Source organism: Paroedura picta, chromosome 14, assembly GCF_049243985.1.
Source record: "Paroedura picta isolate Pp20150507F chromosome 14, Ppicta_v3.0, whole genome shotgun sequence".
Classification (NCBI taxonomy): Eukaryota; Metazoa; Chordata; class Lepidosauria; order Squamata; family Gekkonidae; genus Paroedura; species Paroedura picta.
Window position 1 is genome coordinate 33,603,867 of NC_135382.1, and position 22,910 is coordinate 33,626,776.

Consider the following 22,910-nt stretch of genomic DNA (forward strand, 5'->3'; position numbering starts at 1 on the left):
TGACCCTGCTTAGCTTCTGAGATCTGAGATCAAGGTAGCCTGGGCTATCCAGGATAGGGCAGGTTGATTATTAGGACCCGGTAAATTTGGCCCTTGCCATCAACCATCTGCATTCGTTAGTGAAATCCAAATTCACTCAACAGGCTAAACACTGAAAAATTTGGATTTCACAAAAAAGAAAAAGGCACAATCTACTCTGCAAGCTCCTTCAACGCTGCGCCTCATTCAAAAGTTCAGACAGGCCCTCCAATCTATAAGCCATTTCCTAAATGTTTTATTTAAACAAAGCTGAAATTGGTATGCCACCGTTACAAGGGAAGCCAACACAACCTTTTAAGTTGTGGTCAAGAGATTTTTAAAAAAATCGACATAATCGCCCACTCTCCCCTTCCGGTAATGCCTCGGGCTTTATTGTTACTTTTTTATTTTAAAGGGAAGAGAGAGCTATATTAGAGATAAATACTATAATAAAACAAAGGAAGTACTGAAAAAGGGGACGCTCCTCAAAGAACAGCCACGGACCAAAGTTTTGTTATTGCTGTTGCAGAGTGGCGCGTTCTAAATCTACGGTCAAGAATACGGTGTCATTTGTGCAAGGGGGAGGGGGAAGTGGTGGTCAAAAACCAAGAATAAATACATCGGAATCACACTGAAGCCAAAAATACACAAATTGAAAGGACGGTAGGCTTGTACACTTCGGCGCGTTTCGGCCACTTTGGGAACCATTCAAGCCCCCTGGCCGCCAAAATGGCCAAAGCGTACAAGCGCGGTTGCTGGGATCTTTTTAAGTCCTCTGGAACTAGACCAATGCTCTCACAGCCATCCTCAGAAGTCAGTAAAGAAACGTTCCAAAGCTGCCTCTCCCGTTGCGCCTGAACTGGTTGCCCACGATGGACACAAACATGTCCTGGAACATCAGCTCTCCATCGGCCTCCGTGATGCCCAGGCTGCTCAGCCTCTTCTTGCCCAGCTGCTTCTTTTTCAGAGTCGCGGCCGAAAGTTCACTCGCGATTTCGGAATTGCCCTTCGCGTGGTCTGAGGCATCCGCTCTTCCGTAGGCGTCCGGTTCACCCCTTGCCTGTCGGGGCGACCGTTCGCCAACCTCGCTGAGAGGTTCTCCAGAGGACTGGATAGCCTCGATCTTCCCTAAGCCGGAAACAAATAACAACATGAAATACGTAAGGATCCGAGCGGCTGCCTTGAGCCCAGCCTGACCAACGGCGCGTTGATCCAAGGCGAAAAACAGTTCCATCAAACCCAGAGACGCCGAAGCGCAATTACTTTTCACTGCGGTTGAATGGCCCTAACCTGGAAGATCCAAGCTAGCCGGTTATCACCGGAAGCTACGCAGGACCGGCCACGTTTGAGCACTTGAATGGGAGAGCACCAAGGGAGCCCAGGGTTGCTGTTTAGACGTAGGCAATGCTGAACCACCCCTGCACATCTCTTCCTTGAAAACCCTACGGGGTCGTGCTTGACAGCATTTCCTGCTTCTTTCCATGCCCCAATAAGCACACAGAAAACAGGTCTGCTGTTGACCACCGGCCAGAGGCACGCCGGTCTGTTTCTTCTCGCTGCCAGAGGCCGGAAAACAGAAAGGGGAACGAAAACCCAACAGGAGAAAACAAGGGAAGAACCTGAAGGTTTCTTGCTGAGCAAGAAATATCGATTGATTGACCCACAAACCTGAAACAGGTCCCGTCTCCAGCATATTTCTGAACACAAGTTTTTGGAGTAAACTCCGGTCCTCCCCAACATACTTAGTGTGGAAATTCTGCTGGGCCACCCATATTTGATCACTCATCTAGACCTACTTATCCGTACCTTCAGAGTCCACCTGCATGCTCTCCGTGGCATCAGACGAGGCAGTAGGTTTCACTAAGACGACCCCGTACCCCTCGTTATTATGAATTACATTGTTCACCAGGGTGATCTTGGGAACCTCATAGTGTTCTTCCAGGAAGTCCTAAAAGCCAAGATTTAAAAAAAGAAAATTGTATTGGAGACCTACCACACAAACATGGGATGCCACCTAGACTGGGTTTATCCAGTGGGTTGCTGTGTTGGTCTAAAGCAGCACAACAAAACAAAATCAGAGTCCAGTGGCACCTTTAAGACCGACAAAGATTTATTCAAGGCGTGAGCTTTCGAGTGCTTGCACTCGAAAGCTCACGCCTTGAATAAATCTTTGTTGGTCTTAAAGGTGCTACTTTATTCCGATTTTGTTTTATTGGGTTCATCTAGTTTAGCTTTAAAAATTCAGACCACAGAGCGATGCTTTTATTTGGGATGCGCTGGCTAGAACTTACTTTTATAAGGATTCCCTCTTTGCAATGGTGTATACCATTCACCATCAAGGCACACGTGCTCCCTGGATAGATTTCTACACCAGCACCCTAAAATTAAGAAAGGAGGGGGGGAAGGAGAATGGTTGTTAGTTAACAAGCGCTTCTCAATATAGACCAAGCTAAAAAAAAAAAAAAGTATTAGGTCTAATTTTTTTTAAATTTATTTTGGGATTTTTATACACCACCCCTCTCAGACAGGAAGAATATCAGCTTTTACCTTAGCGCCATACAAATCCGAATTTTTCATCACAAGCTCGGCCGAAGTTCGGACGGCGACCCCTGTCGTCTCGCACTGCAAGACGCAGTTCTCAAGCATGGTTCTCCCTTGGTGAACACCTGGAGGAAAGGATCTTTACTGGTTTGCACCCTCAACAATCAGACGTTGCTTCAGGAACTCAGGCAGGTGTCAGCAAAGAATTCTGGAGGTGTTCAGCCACCCACATCTTGCTAACCATCGTGCACATCGCATTAGTCATTATCTGACTCCGGCAGCAGCCAAACGGCTGTTCACTGACAAGTTATCATGTTTGACTTATTCCTGGGTGGTTCTGTTGGCAAGCAATGCATGCGAGGGCGAGCCGCTGCACCTTAGAGTCATAGCGTGATGCTGCAGCCAATCAGTAACAAGCAAACTTGTACCACTGCTTTAGCCAACGAAGGAGTGAATTCAAGAGAAATTGAATTCAAGAGTGTTCCAAGAGAAATTGACCCTGCAGAGACAACAGCTGCATTAGACCCTGCAGGGTGTAGCGGTTAAGAGAGGCAGCTTCTAATTTGGGCAAGTCAAGTTTGATTCCCCCAATCGTCTAGATGCAGCCAACTGGGCTAGTCACAGCCCTGATGGTGCTGTTATGACCGAGCAGTTCTATCAAGAGCTCTCTCGGCCTCATCTACCTCACAGGGTGTCTGTAGTGGGGAGAGGGGAAGCAATCGCAAGCCACGTTGAGACTCCTTTAGGCAGTCAAAAGCAAGGTATAAAAAACCAACTCTTCTTTCCTTGCCTTCACTTCAGCAGCCAAAAAAGGCTAGACTTGGAAAGCTGTCAGTCCCATAGACGGTATAAATAAGTTTGGCTGGAGATTTGCAAAATAGCTACGTTTGCTTGTAGGTGCTCTGAGGCTACAGCTCTCCTAAAAGCAAATCCATTTTTGTGGCTGATTTTCATTTATTTTGATGGTCTTTTACGATGCTGCATGTCACCAAGGACACGGCGCGGAAAACGACACAGATAGGTTTCCTAAATAAACGAGGATCAAAAGCGGAAAGGAAACTCATTTAAGAGCCTCGGTGTTTTATGACAACCCAAGTTCACTCGGTACAGTTGGAGGGGCAGAAGTCTCAAAGCCCTGAATGGTAGCCAGTTTTTCAACTTCGCAGAGTTGGAGGGTCGACATCATTGGCTTTATTCACCCTCTCCGTCCCCTGAAAGGCAAAGGGCTCTCCCTTTATGTGAACGGGAAGAGAGGCCCTGGCCAAGCCCCTGGCTGGCAAACATTTTTCAACTTAGCACCAAGCTGGAGGGCTGGCAGCTCTGGCTCAGCTCACCTGACTCAGTTCCCCTAAAGGCAAAAGGGCTCCATTATGGAAACAATAAAACAGAATCCCCGGATAAGCATATCAAGTGTTTACTCCCGTTTGGCTTGGATCATGCTCGGAAACACTGCAAGACGAAGTGTCATGCTGCTCATGCCATAGCACAGGGGTAGTCAAACCGCGGCCCTCCAGATGTCCATGGACTACAATGGCAGAGGCTCATGGGAATTGGAGTCCATGGACATCTGGAGGGCTGCAGTTTGACTACCCCTGCCACAGCAGATGGGATAAAGAGCCCTTTGCATATTAAGGAGCCCTTGGGAGCAAGTGTCTGAAGTGCATAATAGTGTTCATGGCAGGGAAAGTCCTTGGGATAACAAAGCAATGCTAGGGATCAAACAAGAATTCTCTATGGGCTTGATTTCCCCCTTCCTTCCTTCCTTCCTTCCTTCCTTCCTTCCTTCCTTCCTTCCTTCCTTCCTTCCTTTCCCACAGCGCACAGTTGTAAAAAAGAATGAAGTTACTTTTTTTTTAGGGATCTGCATTTAAAGTAACTTCTTTCTGACAGTGGCCCAAGACCCTCAACTAAAAAAAAAACAAAAAAAACCTTGCTGTGCAAATATATTTTCACATAAAAGGTGCCAAAATAGTCTTTGCTAACCCATCTTAACGTTTGTTATTCAAATCTACCTCTCAAATGATGAAGTGTTAATTATCACCTATTCCAGAAGACAGGAGGGCACAGGAGAGAAGGATGTTGTCTAATTCAACTGGGGAAGGGGGGAGAGAAAGGGGGGGCAGGTCCTTCATGAGGAAAGAGAACAAACGTTTGGAGATCAGATTCCCGAAAAGCGTCCGCATTCATCTGTGTTAGCCAGATGTGCCACCTAGCTGGGAGAAAACTGGGCTTCGTGCTGGACATGCAGAGTTTCTGACTATCTGTCCAAATATGGGTCATCCATCAGGTAAGCATTGGGATCTGCTACATGCTGGGAAACCTTCACCCGAATTCCACAATCCGAGGCAGACTGTAAGGAGGAGTGGATGATTGATCCCAATGGGTCACTGTACAAGTTCCAAGAGAAATTGACCATTCTAGGTAGGTAGGAGGGTAGGTAGCTATTTTCAGGGGAGGGGGGGAGCAACCATCAGCCAATATGATCTCCTGAGCAAAAGCCATGCTGAAATGAAGGTTCAGCAGGACCGGAACAGAAGAGCTGCCTCCCCCCAATAGATTGGGCCTCCATGTTAATTAGCAGAAGGGAAGGATTGTTGGATTCCTTCACCACAGGTATCCCTGCAGGGGTAGCAGGCTGTTCCTTGCAAGTGGACATAATTCAGCAAGTCAGGATCAGCTTCGAGAACTTACTTAAGATGCCTTCCACCGCATCGTGCTGGATTAGCTTCAAATTTGAGATCTTCACGTCGGCCCCCGTGCATTCCACAAAAGCATCTCCTTTCCCTCGCTTCTCTATCACAACGTCATCCGGGAGGCCGTAGCCTTCAAAAGAAGATCAAGGAAAACAAAGGGGGTGGATCGTTTCAATTTGGGAGCGGAAGAGCGCTCCCCCTCCCCTGCTCTGAGCTTTAATATCACGGGGCCTCCAGGTTTTTCAGCCAAATTCCACCCCTAGAGCAGCCACTGATTATTCCCCATTATCAGGAGCTGTTAATCGTCTTACTGCGCCAATGCAAATGCCCTTGCCAAGATGGCACCACAGTTTGAATTGAGAGGCCATTATCCCCTGCAAATGCTGTCTTCTTTCCCTGTAGCTGCTCTTGGCAAACGAAAAACGGCTTTGAAACCCCAAATGCATCGGGGCATGGAACATTCATTGCCCTAAGCAGCCCATGTGTCTTCTGAAGTTTTCTAAGGAACAAGAATCCTGGTTTAGCTAATTTATGTTAACGTTAGGAGGGTTTCAGAAACAAGGCATGGAAAGAGATTTGGGCACTCGGTAAACGAGCTTTTCTTAAGGGCTTCAAGCTCTTCACAGAGACAATCTCACAACCATCCTTAGTAGGGACGGCTGGATTCCCAGATTACAGATGGACACCATCCGAGAACGGCTTGTTCAAGATCACTGATGAGAATAGCCAAACTAGGACTCAGATTCGGGACCTAGAACATCACACTGCATAGGTGCGAAACAGCTTCAGGTAGCCCCAACCTGGATAGGCCAGGCAAGCCCAATCCCACCAGAACTCAGAAGCTAAGCAGGGCTGAACCTTGGTGGTGTTTGGAGGGGAGGCCTCCAAAATGTGTGTGTCAGTTCCTCCTAGGAACACTAGGGGGCATTATGCAGAGACAGGAAGTGACAAAAACCACCTCCAAACAATCCTCAAATCTCCTAGCTGCACTACACAAATGCATATGATAAATATTTAATAATAGCTTATGATAAACTGCACCACTCCCATCTTCAAATGCAAACAACCCCACTTTTAAGATGGGTTCTCCATCTTTGGAAATTTTTGAACATAGGCTGGGTAGCCATCTGACAGAGAGGCTGATTCTGTGAAGGTTCAAGGGGGTGGCAGGTGACAGTGGATGAGCGATGGGGTTGGGAGTGTCCTGCATGGTGCGGGGGGTTGGACTAGATGACCCATGAGGTAACTTCCAACTCTAAGATTCTACGATTCTCAGTATGCATTATATACCCATTTATATTTCATTGTGCTGATAATATCCTTCCACTGTGGTCAAGCCACCGGTCATGAGTCACCTTCCTGGGCTATTTCTGCAATCCGCGTTTTTTTTCCCCTTTTTTAAAGTTGTCCTCCTCCCTTCGGTGGCCTTTGGTGACATCTATCCCCCACCCATTTTAACAACCCCAAAAAGAATTCCTGTGTTAACCAGGCTAGCCACGATTGTTTACACAGAACCACTTAGAGAAATTTACGAGCGTGTAAAGCTTTTACAGCCCGTCCTAGGGAAGAATAACGATAAGGCAGGTGATAATGCAGAGGCCATTAGAAAAACAAGAGCCTGCACTTTTCCGGAATAAGAAAGAGCACCCATCCCTGAGCAGAGCACTGACTCCTCCCAGCAGCCCAAAGACAAGCAGTTAACAACTGCGGATCTTATTCGTTTGTTTGTGTATTACATTTGTATTGATTGGTTACATTTGTGTACTGCCCTCCCCTCTTGTCCTGACATTTTGTTCCTGGACAAGGACATCTCCCCGCGGACCTCTCCCATATCGTTAACACTCATCGGGAGTCGTTAACACCCCCCCCCATCATTAAAATGTCACCCTTATTATTATTATCTGCTGCATCTTCCCTACTTTCAAAAGTCTTTCAAAATGACAGCTGATGACACTTCCTGATTGCCGAGCCAGCGAATGAACTAGATGCACCTTTTTTGTTCCTTAAAAGCTGGGGGTTCGATGTCATCTGGCCCCCTTTCATTTCCCCGCCAGCGTTTTCCTGACCTCCCCCGATACGATGCAATTTGTCATAAATACCACCCCAGTCATCCTATCCTCAGCCCCGACAGATAAAGAACATTATTGAGACCCCTGTCTCCTGGAGGAACGCTGCATGCCGGTGAATGTATCTCTAGGAATCAAACCTTTGAGAAGGGAAAGCAAAAAAAGAACGGGGGGGGGGGGAGATCTCCCCTCCTTCTCCACACACAAAGAGAAAGGAGGCAGAGGAAATCGAGCTGAAACAGCAGGAAATTAAACCTCTCTGCTTTCTCTCCCATTAAGGAGTTTTTGAGAAGATAAAGATCGAGGCTGCCGCGTAAGCCGGCTCCAAACGGCTGGGCCCGCCCCGCTGTGATATACAACCCATTATATTAACAGGTGTGTAATATGGCAGGCATGAAGTTTCGTGTAAAAACTCCCCAGGCGTGGGATGGGCGGCATGGTCCACAGGCTAGAATTGCAGCAAAGTTGGGAGACCTTGTAGGGCCCTTACCTTCACCAGTTTGGAACCAGCAACGCTCTAGCTGAATAAGAAATGGAGTTAGTGCACTTCCTATATATACTAGCCCCCAGAAATCGGTACTAAAGCTTTATTTTCTGCCATCAAGTCACTGCTTTTAGAATCGTAGAACAGAATCATAGAGCCGGAGGGGGCCACACAGGCCATCTAGTCCAGCCCCCTGCTCAGTGCAGGATAAGTCTATATCAGGGTTTCCAGGATGGGTGGAAGTTAATTAATTTTAAACGTATTTTTAAAAATGGATAAACATTTATCGGGTGATATGACCATATATAACCACCTCCCTTCCCGAAATGGCTAACGTTGGGCTCAGAGGGGGTGAGAAGGGGAGGGACCCCGGGCGAGTATGTACAAGCTGTGCTTCCCAACTTATATTCTGCACCATCGCGCCACTTCTGCGGTTTATCGAAGCCTGGGGAATGTTTCAGGGGTTTCTCAACAGTAAAAAAAAAAAGGTTTCCAGAGAGTATTATGATCGAGCAGTCAAAATCTGCACAAGGTCCCTGGCCCTGAAGGGAAACACACTCCCCAGGACTAGTTGCAGCCCCAGTTTTGACTATTACCACTGGCAACACATAACTGCTAAACGGGGTGGGGGGAGGAGACATCAATAGGCTTTCCCAATCAAAAAGGCCCTTACCTTCCAGTTCAACAGAATCTGCAATGTACAACGTTCCGTCCACCAAATAGTGACCTGGACAAATGATTATCCTGTCGCCTTTGTAGCAAGCGTTCATAGCAGACAGTGGATCACTGTGAAACTGGGGGGGAGAAAACAGACACTACGGAAGTCAGTTTCTGGATGGGGGAAGAGAGCGCTTGGGGAGAGGCTGGGGAGAGGCGGAAGAGCATCTGCGTGGCATGCGGAAAGTCCCAGGTTCAACCCCCGGCATCTCCAGCTGAGAGGGACTTCGGAGGAGGTAATGCGAATGGCCTCTACCCAAGACCCTGGGGAGCAGCTGCCAGACAGAGTAGACCAGGGGGTATGTCCATGGACTACAATTCCCATGAGCCCCTGCCAGCGCTCGCTCATGGGAATTGTAGTCCACGGACATCTGGAGGGCCACAGTTTGACTACCCCTGGAGTAGACAATACTGACCTTGATAGACCAACAGTGGTTTTTCAGAGTATTCTAAACTTTTTTACGGTGAACACACAAAACTGTCTTAGACAGTTTGTCATACCATCAGCCCATTCAACCAGTTATCTATCTAGTCCAGCTGGGCCCAGGCAGGAAGCACACCCAGTTATTGAGACTGGAACCTGGACCTTATCCTTTCAAAGAAGGATATGTCACGGGTTCCCAGAAACTACTCCCATGAACACATGAGCCTGCCTTACACAGTCAGACCCCTGATCTGTTCAAAGCCAAATCTGTCTACTTTGGTTTGTTCTTCCAAATTCCCAGCCAGAAGTATCTCCATCTCTGCTATTAAAGATGCATTTCTGACCAGATCTTTATACACTACATCTCCTGCTAGCCAGTGTGGTGTCGCGATTAAGCACGGGAAACTCTAATCTGGAAAAGTGGGTTTGATTCCCCACTCCTCGTCCACACAGCTGGAGGACCTTGGGCCAATCAGTATTCTCAGAGCTCTCTCGGCCTCACCTACCTCACAGGGTGTCTGTTGAGGGGAGAGGAAGGGGAGGCGATTTCAGAGTTCCTGTGCACCCCTTCAGAACTCCCACAGAACTCCAGGGGTCCACATGCCCCAGGCTGGGAATCCCTGCTCTAGCGGCTGATGCAATATTATATGAGTTTCTGTCCGACTTACTGAGGTAACATCAAATGGAGTGACAGAGGGAACAAAACACAGAGAATGGGGGACAGGGGAGTGGAGGTGGGAGAACCCAAAGCAAAAGTAACACAGAAGCACGGAAAATAAGAGTATTAAAAAAGCCCTATGAGTCACAGAAACCGCTTACAGCACATAAAGCGACTTCCCACTCCTGTATAATTGCCCACAAGCCAAGAGAAGAAAGAATTTCTTTTTTTCTGGCCTGAAGATTACGGGCCTTAGACAGCCACTGCGAAGCGGAACGAAGCTCTTGTCGTGTTTTCGGCTACCCCACCTGTATTTCTATCTCTTCATTACAAGAGGCCGGAGAAAGCTTGTCCCTGAGGAGGCAGGCCAGGAGGCTGGACATCATCGTAGCAGACACGACGTGGGTGATCGCGGTGCCCGCCGGCCGGATGCCTTTCGGCTGAAGACGAGCGTGCTTTCGATAGCCGAACACATACCTTTGAGGAAAACGAAGACAGCCCTCAGTGACCGGCTTCCTACACCAGATGTTCTCCAGATGTTCGTGGACTACAATTCCCATGAGCCCCTGCCAGCGAACGCTGGCAGGGGCTCATGGGAATTGTAGTCCACGAACATCTGGAGGACCACAGGTTGACTACCCCTGTCCTACACGATCCTGTGACAGACATCGCTCGCACCTCGGCCAAAGTTAAACCGGGATAACCCTTCGCAGCCGAGGGCAGCCGTTTCCACCGGACCCCACTGTTTATATTCAACATCTTTTACGGACTGCCTCTCTCTGGCAGGAGATACTTTCAGAGGGAAACCTGGTCAACAACGATAGCCCACAACCCGCTATTCAGAAGGCCTGCTGGAAGAGCATGGTTTTCCCAAGCCAGAGACGGGTGAGCAAGGGTACTGATCAGAAAGACGTTCTACGGCTAGAAGGCCTTAATGAAGAACATCAAGAACCTTCACGAACAGCTTGTGGGTCTGCAGAAGAGAAGCCATCTCTGAGACGTTGCTGCCCAGAGCCCATTTAAGGCTCCAAAAAATGTCAAACAGAACAGCACTTGGAGATGGGTGCAGAAGGTAACGAGGAGACAAGCATAAGACTATAACAAGACAAACTGGAGCCCTGCTGGATGGGACCCACCAAATCCAGCATTCTGTTCACCTGGTGGCCAACGAACTGCCTCGGGGAAGCCCATAAAGACTGCAACAGCATCCTCCCCTCCACGTTCTACGGCAACTAATACAAAGAGGCATAATATCTCCGGCATTGGAAAGAGTAGATATCCATCTAGTGGCCTAGTGGAAGGCTCTCCTCGGAGAGACAGGGCCCTGCAGAACCCAGGACAATTCCACAGGGCCTGCAAGGCAGCTGTTCCAGCACGCCTGCAGTTGAGGGCTGGAGACAGTGCGGGAATTCTGGCCTCCCTACCCGAAACAGCCTGCTCAGAACATCAGCTAGACGTCCCCAGAGGAATAAGTATGTTGACATCGGCCCTCCCACAAGAAAAGAAGAGGCGGCCTCAGAATGATTCATTTTAACTTAACTGTAAATTACTGATGAAGTTCATGTTTATGGTGGGTGTTTATACGGAACCATTATTTCTTATTACATACATTGTTACCCCCCCCCTGCACTTTCAGGGAAAGGCATGTGATAAATAAAGAAATTACTATTACTACTGCTATTATTATTGCTAGGGCTCAGCCCGTTGCATACAGGAATACAACAGGCGCTAGATTAGGGGGGGTGGAGTGGAAGAACTCTGTGGATGGCCTCCCACTTCTCCCAGCTGCAGGCTGCAGGAACTCACAGGCAGAGGCAGCTCTCATACCCCAGGAAGCTGCAGCCTCCGAACCTCCGAGGGAAGTGGAAGGAGGAGGGGTGGTCAGGGTTGGGGGATGGAAAGCAATTGGCTGGTCACTGGACAGACAGGCAAGCTGGTTGGAAGAGGAGGCACTCAGGGGCAGGACAGCCACCCTGAGTGGATGTTAAGAGCTGAGTGGCACTTAAGCCATGAGACCAGCTCTTCCTCCAAGCCCTTACCAGAAATATTAAGTGGAACAGATAGTCCCGTCCTCCATGAATTTGTCCACTTCCGTTTGAAAGCCTTCCAAGCCGTCATATGGCATCCCAGGACAGCAAATTCCACAATTTAACTATGAACTATGTCAGCCTTTCTCAACTTTTTTTACTGTTGAGAAACCCTTGAAACATCCTTCAGGTGTCAAGAAACCCCAGAAGTGGCACCATCATGTAGAATATGGTTAGGAAGCATCGCTGGGTACACGCCCACCAGGGGCACCTTCCCTTCCCACCCCCTCCAGCCTCATCTTTGGCCATTTTGGGAGGGCAGGGTGGATCAGCAGGACAATATATGTTAAAAATCAGGTCATAGCACCCGATAAATTTTTAACACATTTTAAAAAACAGATGAAAATTAATTAACTCCCATGCATTCAGGAAACTCTTCCAGGGCCATCAAGAAAGCCCAGGGTTTCACGAAACCCTGGTTGAGAAAGCCCGAACTATGTGAAGTATTGTTTCCCTGCGTCTCCCCCGAATCTCCCACCCCTTAGCTTCACTGGGTGACCCCCGGGTTCTACTCCAGTTGCTCCAAAACAGCAGAGATGTGCTCCCAGGGGCCGGCTTCACCTCAAGAGTGGATTTTCAATGAGCTTCAGCTTCTGTTTCAGGTGTTCTATCCTGTCGTAGAGTTTCACTCCTTCCACCACGGAGACGTTTTCCGCTTCGGAGTCGGAATCGCTGCCCGAGAGGCTGTTCCGGAGGTCCAGGAATGTGCGGTAAAGCTCCTCGCACTGGGACAGGAGGCCGTGGTAGTCTGCCACAAGCACCGAAGGGACACGGTCTTCCAAGATGTCGTAGTACCTGGAATTCAGAATCACAAAGCTGCTGGTGGGAGAGAGATGAGCAGTTCCCGTCCCCAAATATGCTTCGTTATCAATAGCACCAACTGGAATGCTTGAACATCATGTACAGTGCTATAAAAGGTAAAGGTATCCCCTGTGCAAGCACCGAGTCATGTCTGACCCTTGGGGTGACGCCCTCCAGCGTTTTCATGGCAGATTCAATACGGGGTGGTTTGCCAGTGCCTTCCCCAGTCATTACCATTTACCCCCCAGCAAGCTGGGTACTCATTTTACCGACCTCGGAAGGATGGAAGGCTGAGTCAACCTTGAGCCGGCTGCTGGGATTGAACTCCCAGCCTCATGGGCAAAGCTTTCAGACGGCTGCCTTACCACTCTGCGCCACAAGAGGCTCCTACAGTGCTATACCGGTAGCCAATCAGGTCAAAAGGATACCCGCAAAATAGCTGAAATAGCATATCCCTATGCAACACATCTTGCTATATTGTTTCTGAGCGCCAGTGTGTTATAGATGTAAGAGGCTCGGAAACAACACTGATTGCTCTCACACATTTCTCTCACACACACACACACACTCTGCCTGGTCTGCCTCACAGGGTCGTTGTGGGCACAAAAAGGGGAAAACAAGAATATATCCACAGAGGAAGGATAGATTCAAAACATGACCCAGACTTATAACTCCTGGAGTGAGAACAGGAGCTTCGAGCATTTGAGTTTATTCTTGCCAAACATGAATTTCTTGAATTTAAAAAGACTTCTGGAAAAACTCCCACAGCCAGTTCTGCAGTGCCATCTAGGGGTCAACCGAGGCCATGACTCAACAATATCCCAAATTCCATCATCTACCAAAACGTCCACAAGAGGAAAAAAGGAGGGGGGGAGATTAATTACTGTAGTGCAGTGGTCCGATTGTCAAGACTAGGATCTAAGATCCAGGTTTGAATTTTCCATGGCAGATCATGAATTTTAACCAGGCTTTCCCACATCCAGCAGCCTAACCCCTGTGCCACACGCTTCCTTCTTTCCCCTAGTGCTTGGTCTATCTCCATCTTTAGCATCCCTTGCCCCAGAACTGACCTGGATAACATAACAGAGGCCATGTTGGATCAGACCAATGGTCCATCCAGTCTGACATTCTGGGTCCCACAGTGGGACAAAACCCAGGTGCCATCAGGAGGCCAGAAGTCCAGAAGCCCTCCCACTGTGGCCCCCAAAAGCACCAAGAACACAGAGCAACACTGCCCCAGACACACTATTCCACCTATATCTTGTGGTTATAACCCCAGCCACCCTGACAGCTTTCCCTTCCCTCACGGAAGCTGGACTGCAGGTGACATTCCAAGTCAGCCACCACAAAAACAAGACCGGACGGAGAGTTTGGACTCGGATAAGTGATTCGGGAACGGTCCGCTCAATGGCTCAACAACCTTTTAAGTGGCACTTACAGCCGGAGGCGAGGTTCCACGCAACGAACGAAGTAATCAAAGTCATCGTCGTCCTCTTCGTCCCAACTCCGCCAAATGTGCTGGTAGAAAAACCTTCGACCAAAGAGAGGAAGTTAAAGGAACTGCGACCGCTCAAAGAGGCTGAGATTGATAGCAGGATAAAAGGCAAAATATAGTATCTCATTTCAAGCTTCCCTCTTAGACCCCGGACCCCCTTTGAGTTCAGCGTTCCTGGCATTCCAGCCTTGCTTACTTAGGGCTGCCATCACAACAGCCCTGTCAGGTAGGCCAATACGATCGTCTCCCTATTGCAGATGGGGGAACTGAAGCCCAGGGACAGCTTCAGGCTAGAAAGCTTGTTGACCCTGCCCAGGATCATAGAATAATAGAGTTGAAAGTGACCTCATGGGTCATCTAGTCCAACAACCTGCGCTATGCAGGGGATAAGCTCATAATTCAATGGTGGAGCACAAAACCTGCCTGGGTAGAAGATCTAGGAGATCCAGGTTCGAATACCCATTCTGCTACGGAAGCTTGCAGGGGGATCTTCGGCTAATCACCCACTCTCATCCTAACCTACCTCAAGGGGCTGTTGTGAAGATTAAAAGGGGGGTGAGGAGAATGTTGCAAGCCACACTTGGGAGGAAAGGCTGGGTATAAAAGAAGCAAATGAATACTAACTAACACAGAAGACCTACCTACACACACACACACACACGTACGTTCAATCCCTGGCACCTCCAGTTAGAACATCTTGAGCAGCAGGACTGAAACCTCCACTCACATCCTTGGGGAACCACCATCAGCCCTCACTGGACCCACCTGACATGCTCCACAGCAAGAGCCGTCTGGTCAAACTCGCCCGATTCATCGAACACGACCCACAGCTCCTGCAACGGCAGCTGATGTCCCTTGAGGGCCAGCAGTTCCCGCATGCACTCCAGGGGGAAGGCACCCCCTTTGGTCTCACACAGGAAAGGGTCGCTGAGACGCACCACGGCCTTCAGAGAAGCATACTCCATGTCGACCACCTGCGGAGAGAAGCAGACACCTTTATTTCTTCGCCAAGCCGTCTTCGGTCAGAATTAGAGCCAATTTGTTCTAAGACACCCAACTGTGAGTCCAGCGGTGCCTTTAAAACCAAAGGAAATTTAACTCACTGTTTAAGCTTTGGTTTGCATGCAAGCGTCTTTAGATGTATCCGAATTCTTGTGCTCGAATTCTCATAACTGTACAATGCTCGAATTCTAGGGTTGTTTTAATACTATTGAAAACCATCAATGAGATCTGAGAAATTCAGGTGGCCTGTTCTGACCAAGCAGTAATCTCAGGGCTCTCTCAGCCTCACCTCCCACACAGGGTGTCTGTTGTGGGGAGAGGAAAGGGAAGGCGATTGGAAGCCCCTTTGAGATTCCTTCGGGTAGAGAAAGGCGGCATATAAGAACCAACTCTTCTTCAGTAATATCAGGGCTCTCACAGCCCCACCTCCCTCACAGGGTGTCTGTTGTGGGGAGAGGAAAGGGAAGATGAATGTAAGCTACTTAGACTCCTTTGGGTAGAGAAAAGCGGTATATAAGAACCAACTCTTCTTCTTCTTCTTGGTCTGAAGCAATTATTAGGTGCTAGCAAAAGAGAAAGAACGAAGGGGACTCAAAGCGGCTTACAATCACCTTCCCTCTCTCTCCACACAACACCCTGTGTGGTAGGTGAGGCTGAGAGAGCTCTAAGAGGACAGTGACTAGCCCAAGGTCACCCCCGTTAGCTGCATGTAAAGGAGCCCACACCAGCTCTCCACATCAGTGGTCAACCGCTCTTAACCACTACCCAAAACGGACTCTCCCACTGATAAATCCGTTGCATCAAAAGCAAACCCCAGAACGCAATTCAGATAACACAGCACATGATTCCAAGCCCATATCGGCAGACTTTATAACACAAATTATGCAGACATATGTTGCAGATACACATCAGAAGACAGTAAATGGATCAGCTACCGTTGGAAGGATTCCCCGCACTGTAAAGAAAGAATTCCAGTGCCAGAGAATTTAATCTATGGGAATGAGATGGTAAACTTAAAAGCAGACAGCCAATTCATCATTGTTTGATTCCGCATTCATTCATCCGAGGAAGGAAGGATGAATACCAGATTGCTGTAAAGTCTGCCGATAGATATTTACAACATACATCTACTGAATTAGGGTTGTAGCAGGCGCCAATATGTATATAACTTGAAATCACACATTTCGTTATTTTCAGGATTTGCTTTGCATTGAATGAATTTTTATGCTTAGAATACTGTTTGTTTGCAGCATGGTGCTCAGATTAGCAACTTGTATTTTGACTCTAGAATAGATGCCAGCGTGGCTAAACTGCACCATCACACATTTCCAAGATTTTAGACCTCTTCAGCCTCTGAGGCCCCATTCATCCAGCCAGTGCCGTAGCTAGAGTGTCAGGAAACCCAGGTTCGAATCTCCCAATTCTACACTGAAAGTTCACTGGGCCACCTTGGGCCACCCTCAGCCTAAGCCTACCTCTTAGGGGTTGTAAGCAGAGCCAACATCTAGGGAAACCAGGAGCATTTACCTCCACCAGGACCTCGAACACATTGGTGCGCCAGACTGCTTGCCACCCGGATGGCTCGAGGACTTTTTCCAAGTACTCGGCTGTGAATTCTTTCACCTCTGAGGCTTTACAGTCCGCTAAAGGAACAAATGAAACACATTGAAACAAATCTCATGCTGCTAAACAGCCAAGCGTGCCGGCTTCCATGCAGAAAGCAAATGAGAAAGCAGCTGTTCGCAGGGTTCAGGCATTGCTGGGGAACTAAATCACCAGGAAATGAGAAAGTCGCAGCCTACAGACGAGCGCAGAGCCCTTACTAGCCTGCTGCCTACTCGCCTGAGGCAAGCACAAACTGAATCCAGATGAGCAGGAACAAAAATTTACAGAAATTGGTTATCATTTCCTTTTAGGCCATAACACATAGCCTGCCCATGGGCAGGCCTGTAAAATACCTGTGGGCTTGTAACCTCAGAGGCTGCATATAGAGTTAAGAACTCTATAACGTAAACCTATGTGGAATTATTTTAGTCTAAGCCCATCAAACTCTAGGTGCTATTTTTGGGCATGCAAAATCTATTCCAATTTTTTGGCGAGTCCCAACTTGCTCGTGGAGAATCAAGGTGGGTTACACACTGTAAAATCAATGCCACCAGAAGGACGGGGCTACCTAGTCAGCAATGTAGTAGTACTAACCTAGTGAGGATTACTAATGTTGGGGGGGGGGGAGGGAGGGAAGCAATCCGCCAAACCATGGAGAAAACAGAATTATGAAAGCAGGAAACAATGCAGGAAGAACGGGACGATACATACAACCAACGGATAACACATCCCACACATGCTAGAATCAAGAAGTCAAGCCCCTCCATATACCACATTGGTCAGACCCCACCTGGAGTCCTGTGTGCAGTTCTGGAGGCCTCACTTCAAAAAGGAGGTGGACAAAATCGAGAAGGTTCAAAGGAGAGCAACGAGGATGATCCTGGGCCTGTGGACCAAACCCTCTGAGGAAAGGCTGGGGGACCTGGGAATGTTCAGCCTGGAGAAGAGGAGGTTGAGGGGGGACATGGTTGCGCTCTTGAAGTATCTGAAAGGTTGTCATTTGGAGGTGGGTGGACAGATCCTTCTCCTGGATGCTTGAGGCTGATCCTGCATTGAGCAGGGGGTGGGTCTAGATGGTCAGGATGGCCCCTTCCAACTCTAGGGTTTTATCATCTACCGTTGAAAATCAAGTCCTGTGTTAATTTCACACTGTGACAATGAATGGCAGTATTTCTTTTTTTAATACCTGCCCGGGCAAACCAGCCCACCAAAGGGGCAAGAAGCATGGCCATTGATCGCTTTATTCCCACTCAAACCGGCCCGCAAGTTGTAGCCACATCACGGCGACCCCCGAAGGGTTTTCAAGGCATTCAGAAATGGATTGCCATTGCCTGCCTCCGTGCAGCAAGCCTGCATTTGTGTGCATGCAAATGCCCACCAGAAATGACCCTCATCAGTATCTGATGCGACCGGGCCGCCCAGGTCAATACTCAATGCAAGAGAGCAAAGCTAACCGGACAGAGACGGATCTCGAGAGCACAGAAAGAGAAGCAAAGACGACTTACCCAGCATGTAGTCTTGGTAGGCTTTGAATCGCTCGTAGAACAGGAGGCTGTTCGTCTGGAAGGTATCTGGGAAAAGCTGGTTCCCTTCAGGCCCCAGCTGTCGCAGGGCTGTTCCCGGCTTGTCAGGACCCCCGGAATCGCTGCAGCTGCCCCCTCTGCTGGCATCACTTTCACTGCCTTCATCTGGGGTCAGAGAGAGAGGGGGAAAGTTGGCTTATTGATGAGGTTTGTGTCAAAGCAAAACAAAAAAAACCACTTGCTTTTTCAAGGCAGCCTCTGGGCCATTCACGGAATGGGAGAAATTAAACCACTGCAATGAAAATTAAAACGAGTAGCCGTGTTGGTCTGAAGTAGCACAATAAAATCAGAGTCCAGTAGCACCTTCAAGACCAACAAAGATTTATTCAAGGCTCACGCCTTGAATAAATCTTTGTTGGTCTTAAAGGTGCTACTGGACTCTGATTTGAATGAAAATTATAACACTGCCAATTAAAACACTGCCATGAAAACATTCACAAGGAGTGGCATGTCGTCAACCAATAAGCAAGGCCACTGGAGGGGGGCCGGTAAGAGAATTTCACCAATGGCCATCAGCCAGAGGCACGGTGGAAGAGCTCCGTTTTGCAAGCCCCTCGGAACTATGACACCGTTCTCGAGGGAGGGGGAAGCAGTTACGCAGTCAAGGTTGCCAGATCCTCCAGATTGGGGGGAGGAGCCTGAAGAGGGCGTGGTCGAGGGAGGGCCATCAATGGGGTAGAAGGGCATCGAGCCCACCTCCCAAAGCAGCCATTTTCTCCCGGGGAAAGGATCTGCCGCCTGGAGGTCACTCCTAACCCAGGTAAATCTCCAGCTGCCACCTGGAGGTTGGCAACTCTAGGTGCAAACTGGCGAGATCTGCGGACAGGACCGGGGGGGGGGGCGCTCTTCCCTACCTAGGCTCAGGGCGTCTGCCTCTTCCAGGGGCTGGGGGGGCTCCCCTGGCCGCCCCTCGCCCCCTTCTCCTCCTTCGGCCTCTTCCTCCTCCTCCTCTTCCACCGCCATAGCGGCCTCCAGATCTTCCTCCGGGGCTGCCGCGAAGGCTCCGCCCGCCCCGTCGTCCCTCTGCAGCGGCGCCGCCAATTCGGATTCCGGCTCCATTCGGTCCACTGGCCAGCCGCGCCCCGCCCGTCCGCTCTCCGTTGCAACTTTCAAACCTTCCCGGGCAAGGAAGGAGCGCTCTCGCTGACGCCGCGCGAGGGAGCGGCCTGATTGGTCACCGGCGGGGACTCAGAACGTCCAGGGAGCCAATGGGCAGCCGCGCCGGCGGGGGTCGCGGAACGCTGGGATGAATGAATCTACCTATGGCGGAATTATGAATAAAGGGGGCCTGGATGGATGAATGGGGGTAGGGGTGTGAATGGGGGGGGGACTGAACGGAAATGTGGGGCGGGGAATCTGCCTCGATCCTGACAACGTTTATTTGGCAAGTTAGTCCCACTGCGCTCAGTGGCATTAGTTCTAAGTGTGCATAGGATTGCCACCAGCTGGACGTGGTAGGGATGCCAGCCTCCAGGTGGAGCCTGGGGATCCCCCGGTTTTACAACTCATCTCCAGGCGACAGAGATCAGTTCGCCTGGAGAAGATGGCTGCTTTGAAAGGAGACTGTGTCCCTGGACCCCACTGAGGTTGAGGGATGCCAGCCTCCAGGTGGGGTCTGGGGATCCCCTGGAATTCCAGTTCATCTCCAGACTGCAGAGATCAATTCCCCTGGAGTAAAGGGCTGCTTTGGAGGGGAGGGACTACTCGCCCCCAAATCCCACCCACTCCCAGCTCCACCCCCAAAGTCTACGGGTATTTCCCAACCCAGAGCTGGCAACGCTACTTGGGGGTTACTAAGGAGCCATGTCAGTCGGTTGTGGGAAATAAACAGAAGTCCAGTGGCACCTGAAAGACTTGCGACGTGTATGAGTCCGAGAAGAAATGAATTCTGACTTGCCCAGAAGCTGAGGCTGGAATAACATTGTTTTTTAAGATGCCCCTGGACTTTGCCCACCATGCACATGTTGGATAATGCACTTTAGAAGTAGATTATCCTGTTCCGCACAGGAAATCCAGCTGCAAAAGCACATTGAAGGTGCCTTATCCAACATGTGCATTGTGTTTTGTTTTGTTTTGTAAAGCAAGATACTTTGGAATGCAGCTGAATCGTTTTTGCCACACGGGGGCAACGTAACATTTCCCATGATCTGGTGCCAGTTATTGCAGCTCTGTCTTCCGTCCTGGCTTCTCATCAATGCAGAGAATGACCGTGCAGAACGGCCCCTGAATCAATTAAAGGTTTTCATTAAGCTGTGTACTGATTGACTGCTAATTTACCCTCTGCCTACACCTATGGACTGGCAATTCCCATGCCATTGTGTCTGAGGAGTTGTCTGTGCACACAAAAGTTTACACCTTGAATCAAACCTTGTTGTTCTTAAAGGTGCCCCTGGATTCAAACTTTGTTCTGCTGCTTCAGACCCACCTGAATCTAGCTTGGCTCCAGAGTCTGATAGACACGCAGAGTTACATCACATAGCCATAGCGTTAGGCTGCGTACAAAAAAACCGGGCAAAAGGAGAGATGTGGAACAGCTCAAAGGCCACAGACAGGGTGGAACTATGGTTGGCTACGCTTGAAGGAAGCAAGGGAAAGAGATCTCTCTGTAGCAGATTTCTTCAAAGTTACTAGGCCATGCCTTCGCAATCAGGATTTCGTGAAACCCTGGGTTTTCTTGATGGCACTGGAAGATGACGGCATTTGAACGGTGCTGTAGAGATGCCTAGACTGATTTCCCCTATAAACCCGGCAGCTAAGAAAAGACACCCTTCATGAATGACGCTGTTTCGAACAGCCTGTTGATATGGTCAGATTCCTATTTGGCAATTACATTTTTCCATGAAGAGCGTCCATCCAGCGCCCTGCCAAACCCCTGAGTACCCTCTCAGCGATTCTCAGAACAGAATGAATGTCTCATTAAGGCAAATCCAATGATGCGTCCACAAAGAAAATATATTTCCGAAGGCGGAAATCATCAGGATGGGCTTTCTGGTTTTCAGTCTTCTGGGCCTTGTTCTTTCCAGCCTTGGTTTGGGACAACAAATCTGTTTTGTAAGGGTTTTTTTTTCCCCCTCCCCATTCATAGTCAACAAACAAACATGATTTGAGCGTGTTAGATAAGCAAGTGCCGTTCAGCAGCGACTGCGACGGTGCGCGTCTGCCAATTTTGTTTAAATGGCTTCCGAAATCGTTTCTAAAAGGCCGGTTAATAGCCGTGATTCAAGCTGGGGTGACAGAGCCTGGCTTATTGGCTAGGTAGTCTACAGAAGCCCAAATCCCGATGTTTTAGTTGATGTAAACACCCCCTCGCTTGAGTCAGAGTTTGTTGTAGGGCACAACTAGATGGATTTTGTGCATCGTCCATTGTTTATATGGAATTCAGTAAAGATCTAGGCTTTTAGTCCCCACCTGGTCCCTTGCCTTCACCTTCTTAGGGCTGCACCTGCCCAACACGGCCACCTGCCCCCAGCACTTTGATGCTCCAAATCCTAATATCCTCGTGCCGTAAAAGATCAAAGGAACAGGGGAGAGGAGAGAGGCTACATCCTGATCCTGGGGGAAAGGCAGTGCATGGGGCCCCTGGAAGTGCAGGGCCCATAACCTGTGCACCGTGTGTTGCATGGATAAACCAGCCTTGGTCACACTCCCCAGCATGCCAAGAACTGTTTTGGAACGACCAGATAAGACTCCCACAGAACCAGCAATGAGGGTCTGCTGTTGACAAAGAGTCCTCTTCATTAGCTGACAGTAGGCTCCCAAAGATCCAGAGCGGTTTAGCAATAGATAGGTACCAGATGGACAGATGGAAGGGTATTTTTGGGGAAATGAACATAAGGAGAGCCATACACCACCCTCTCAAAGCCAAGCTCCGTATCATGCGGTGGTTTTGTGATCTGATCTCCTAACGCAAGCACTGATCTTTTAAGGACTCAGATCAGCGCTTCAATGCTTGGACTTTATGCTTCTTGAATTTCTCTCTTTTAATGGCAGAAACGCCACTGCGGCTCAAAGCTGCTGCTGCTGTGTTTTGTAGAACTGTCTTCTTGCACAGCACCTCACGAGGAGAGCCTGTGGGATACAGCAAGTTGAGCACAGACCCAAGAGGGGGGAGCTAGACACAACCCCAAGCGGCTTACGTCCTTCTCCAGTTTCCTTTCACAACCACCTTGTGAGGTAGGTTAGGCAGAGAGAGCGTGACTGGACCAAGGTCGCCCAGGGAGCGCCCAGGGTCCAAGTCAGGATTCGAATGCAGGTCTCCCGGATGCTTGTCTGACACTTTTCACCACGTCCTTCAACCCTGCCCCAAGGGCTTGGAATCAGCATACTAAAGAAGGCTTTGATTTCTGGCTTCTCTTCCCGGGAACAATTTGTTGGCCAATGAGGGGAACATGATAAGATCTCTGTGATTCTGGAGATCTCTAGGCTGCACCTGGTTGTTGGGAAACGCAAGCTCTCTCGTGGGCATGATTCAAAGGCATATGAAGACTATCCTACAGGGGGCATCAGAAGGCCGTTTATTCAGCATAGTTAGGCTAGAAACTTCCTGGTGTTTTGCACCTAATCACCTCCAGTATCCTGATGGGTTCATTTGGAGACTTCCTGGTCGTTTGAGCTCACTTCCTCCCTGCTTGCCTCCAGAACGTACCATCCGAGTGAATGCAGAACAACAGTTAGACAGTTAGCTCGGCCTCTCTCTGTACAAAATTTGTCTCTCATCTTAATATAAACCATTTTAT

At 49.1% G+C, this 22,910-nt stretch overlaps 1 protein-coding gene across 1 annotated transcript; it reads right to left on the reverse strand.

The window, feature by feature from the left end:
* Window positions 1-257: 257 nt before the first annotated feature.
* SHCBP1 (SHC binding and spindle associated 1) lies at window positions 258-19,309 on the reverse strand. The gene is made up of 13 exons (XM_077310179.1): window positions 19,029-19,309; window positions 18,097-18,279; window positions 16,514-16,629; window positions 14,750-14,958; window positions 13,928-14,020; window positions 12,250-12,483; window positions 9,910-10,078; window positions 8,476-8,596; window positions 5,251-5,382; window positions 2,566-2,684; window positions 2,310-2,396; window positions 1,825-1,966; window positions 258-1,146 (listed from the first exon to the last, which is right to left on the reverse strand). The coding sequence occupies exons 1-13, from the start codon at window positions 19,231-19,233 to the stop codon at window positions 833-835; spliced, it is 2,124 nt and encodes a 707-aa protein (XP_077166294.1). The 5' UTR covers window positions 19,234-19,309; the 3' UTR covers window positions 258-832.
* Between the last annotated feature and the right edge of the window lie 3,601 nt (window positions 19,310-22,910).

Excerpts from the sequence above, each read along its gene's own strand:
- SHCBP1 (XM_077310179.1), bottom strand. The coding sequence starts at position 19,233 with ATGGAGCCGGAATCCGAATTGGCGGCGCCGCTGCAGAGGGACGACGGG. Across the intron at positions 14,021-14,749 it reads CTTGCTGTGGAGCATGTCAG|GTTTTTCTACCAGCACATTT; the intron begins GTGGGTCCAGTG and ends CTTTGGTCGAAG. Across the intron at positions 12,484-13,927 it reads GTGGAACCTCGCCTCCGGCT|GTACTACGACATCTTGGAAG; the intron begins GTAAGTGCCACT and ends TCTGAATTCCAG.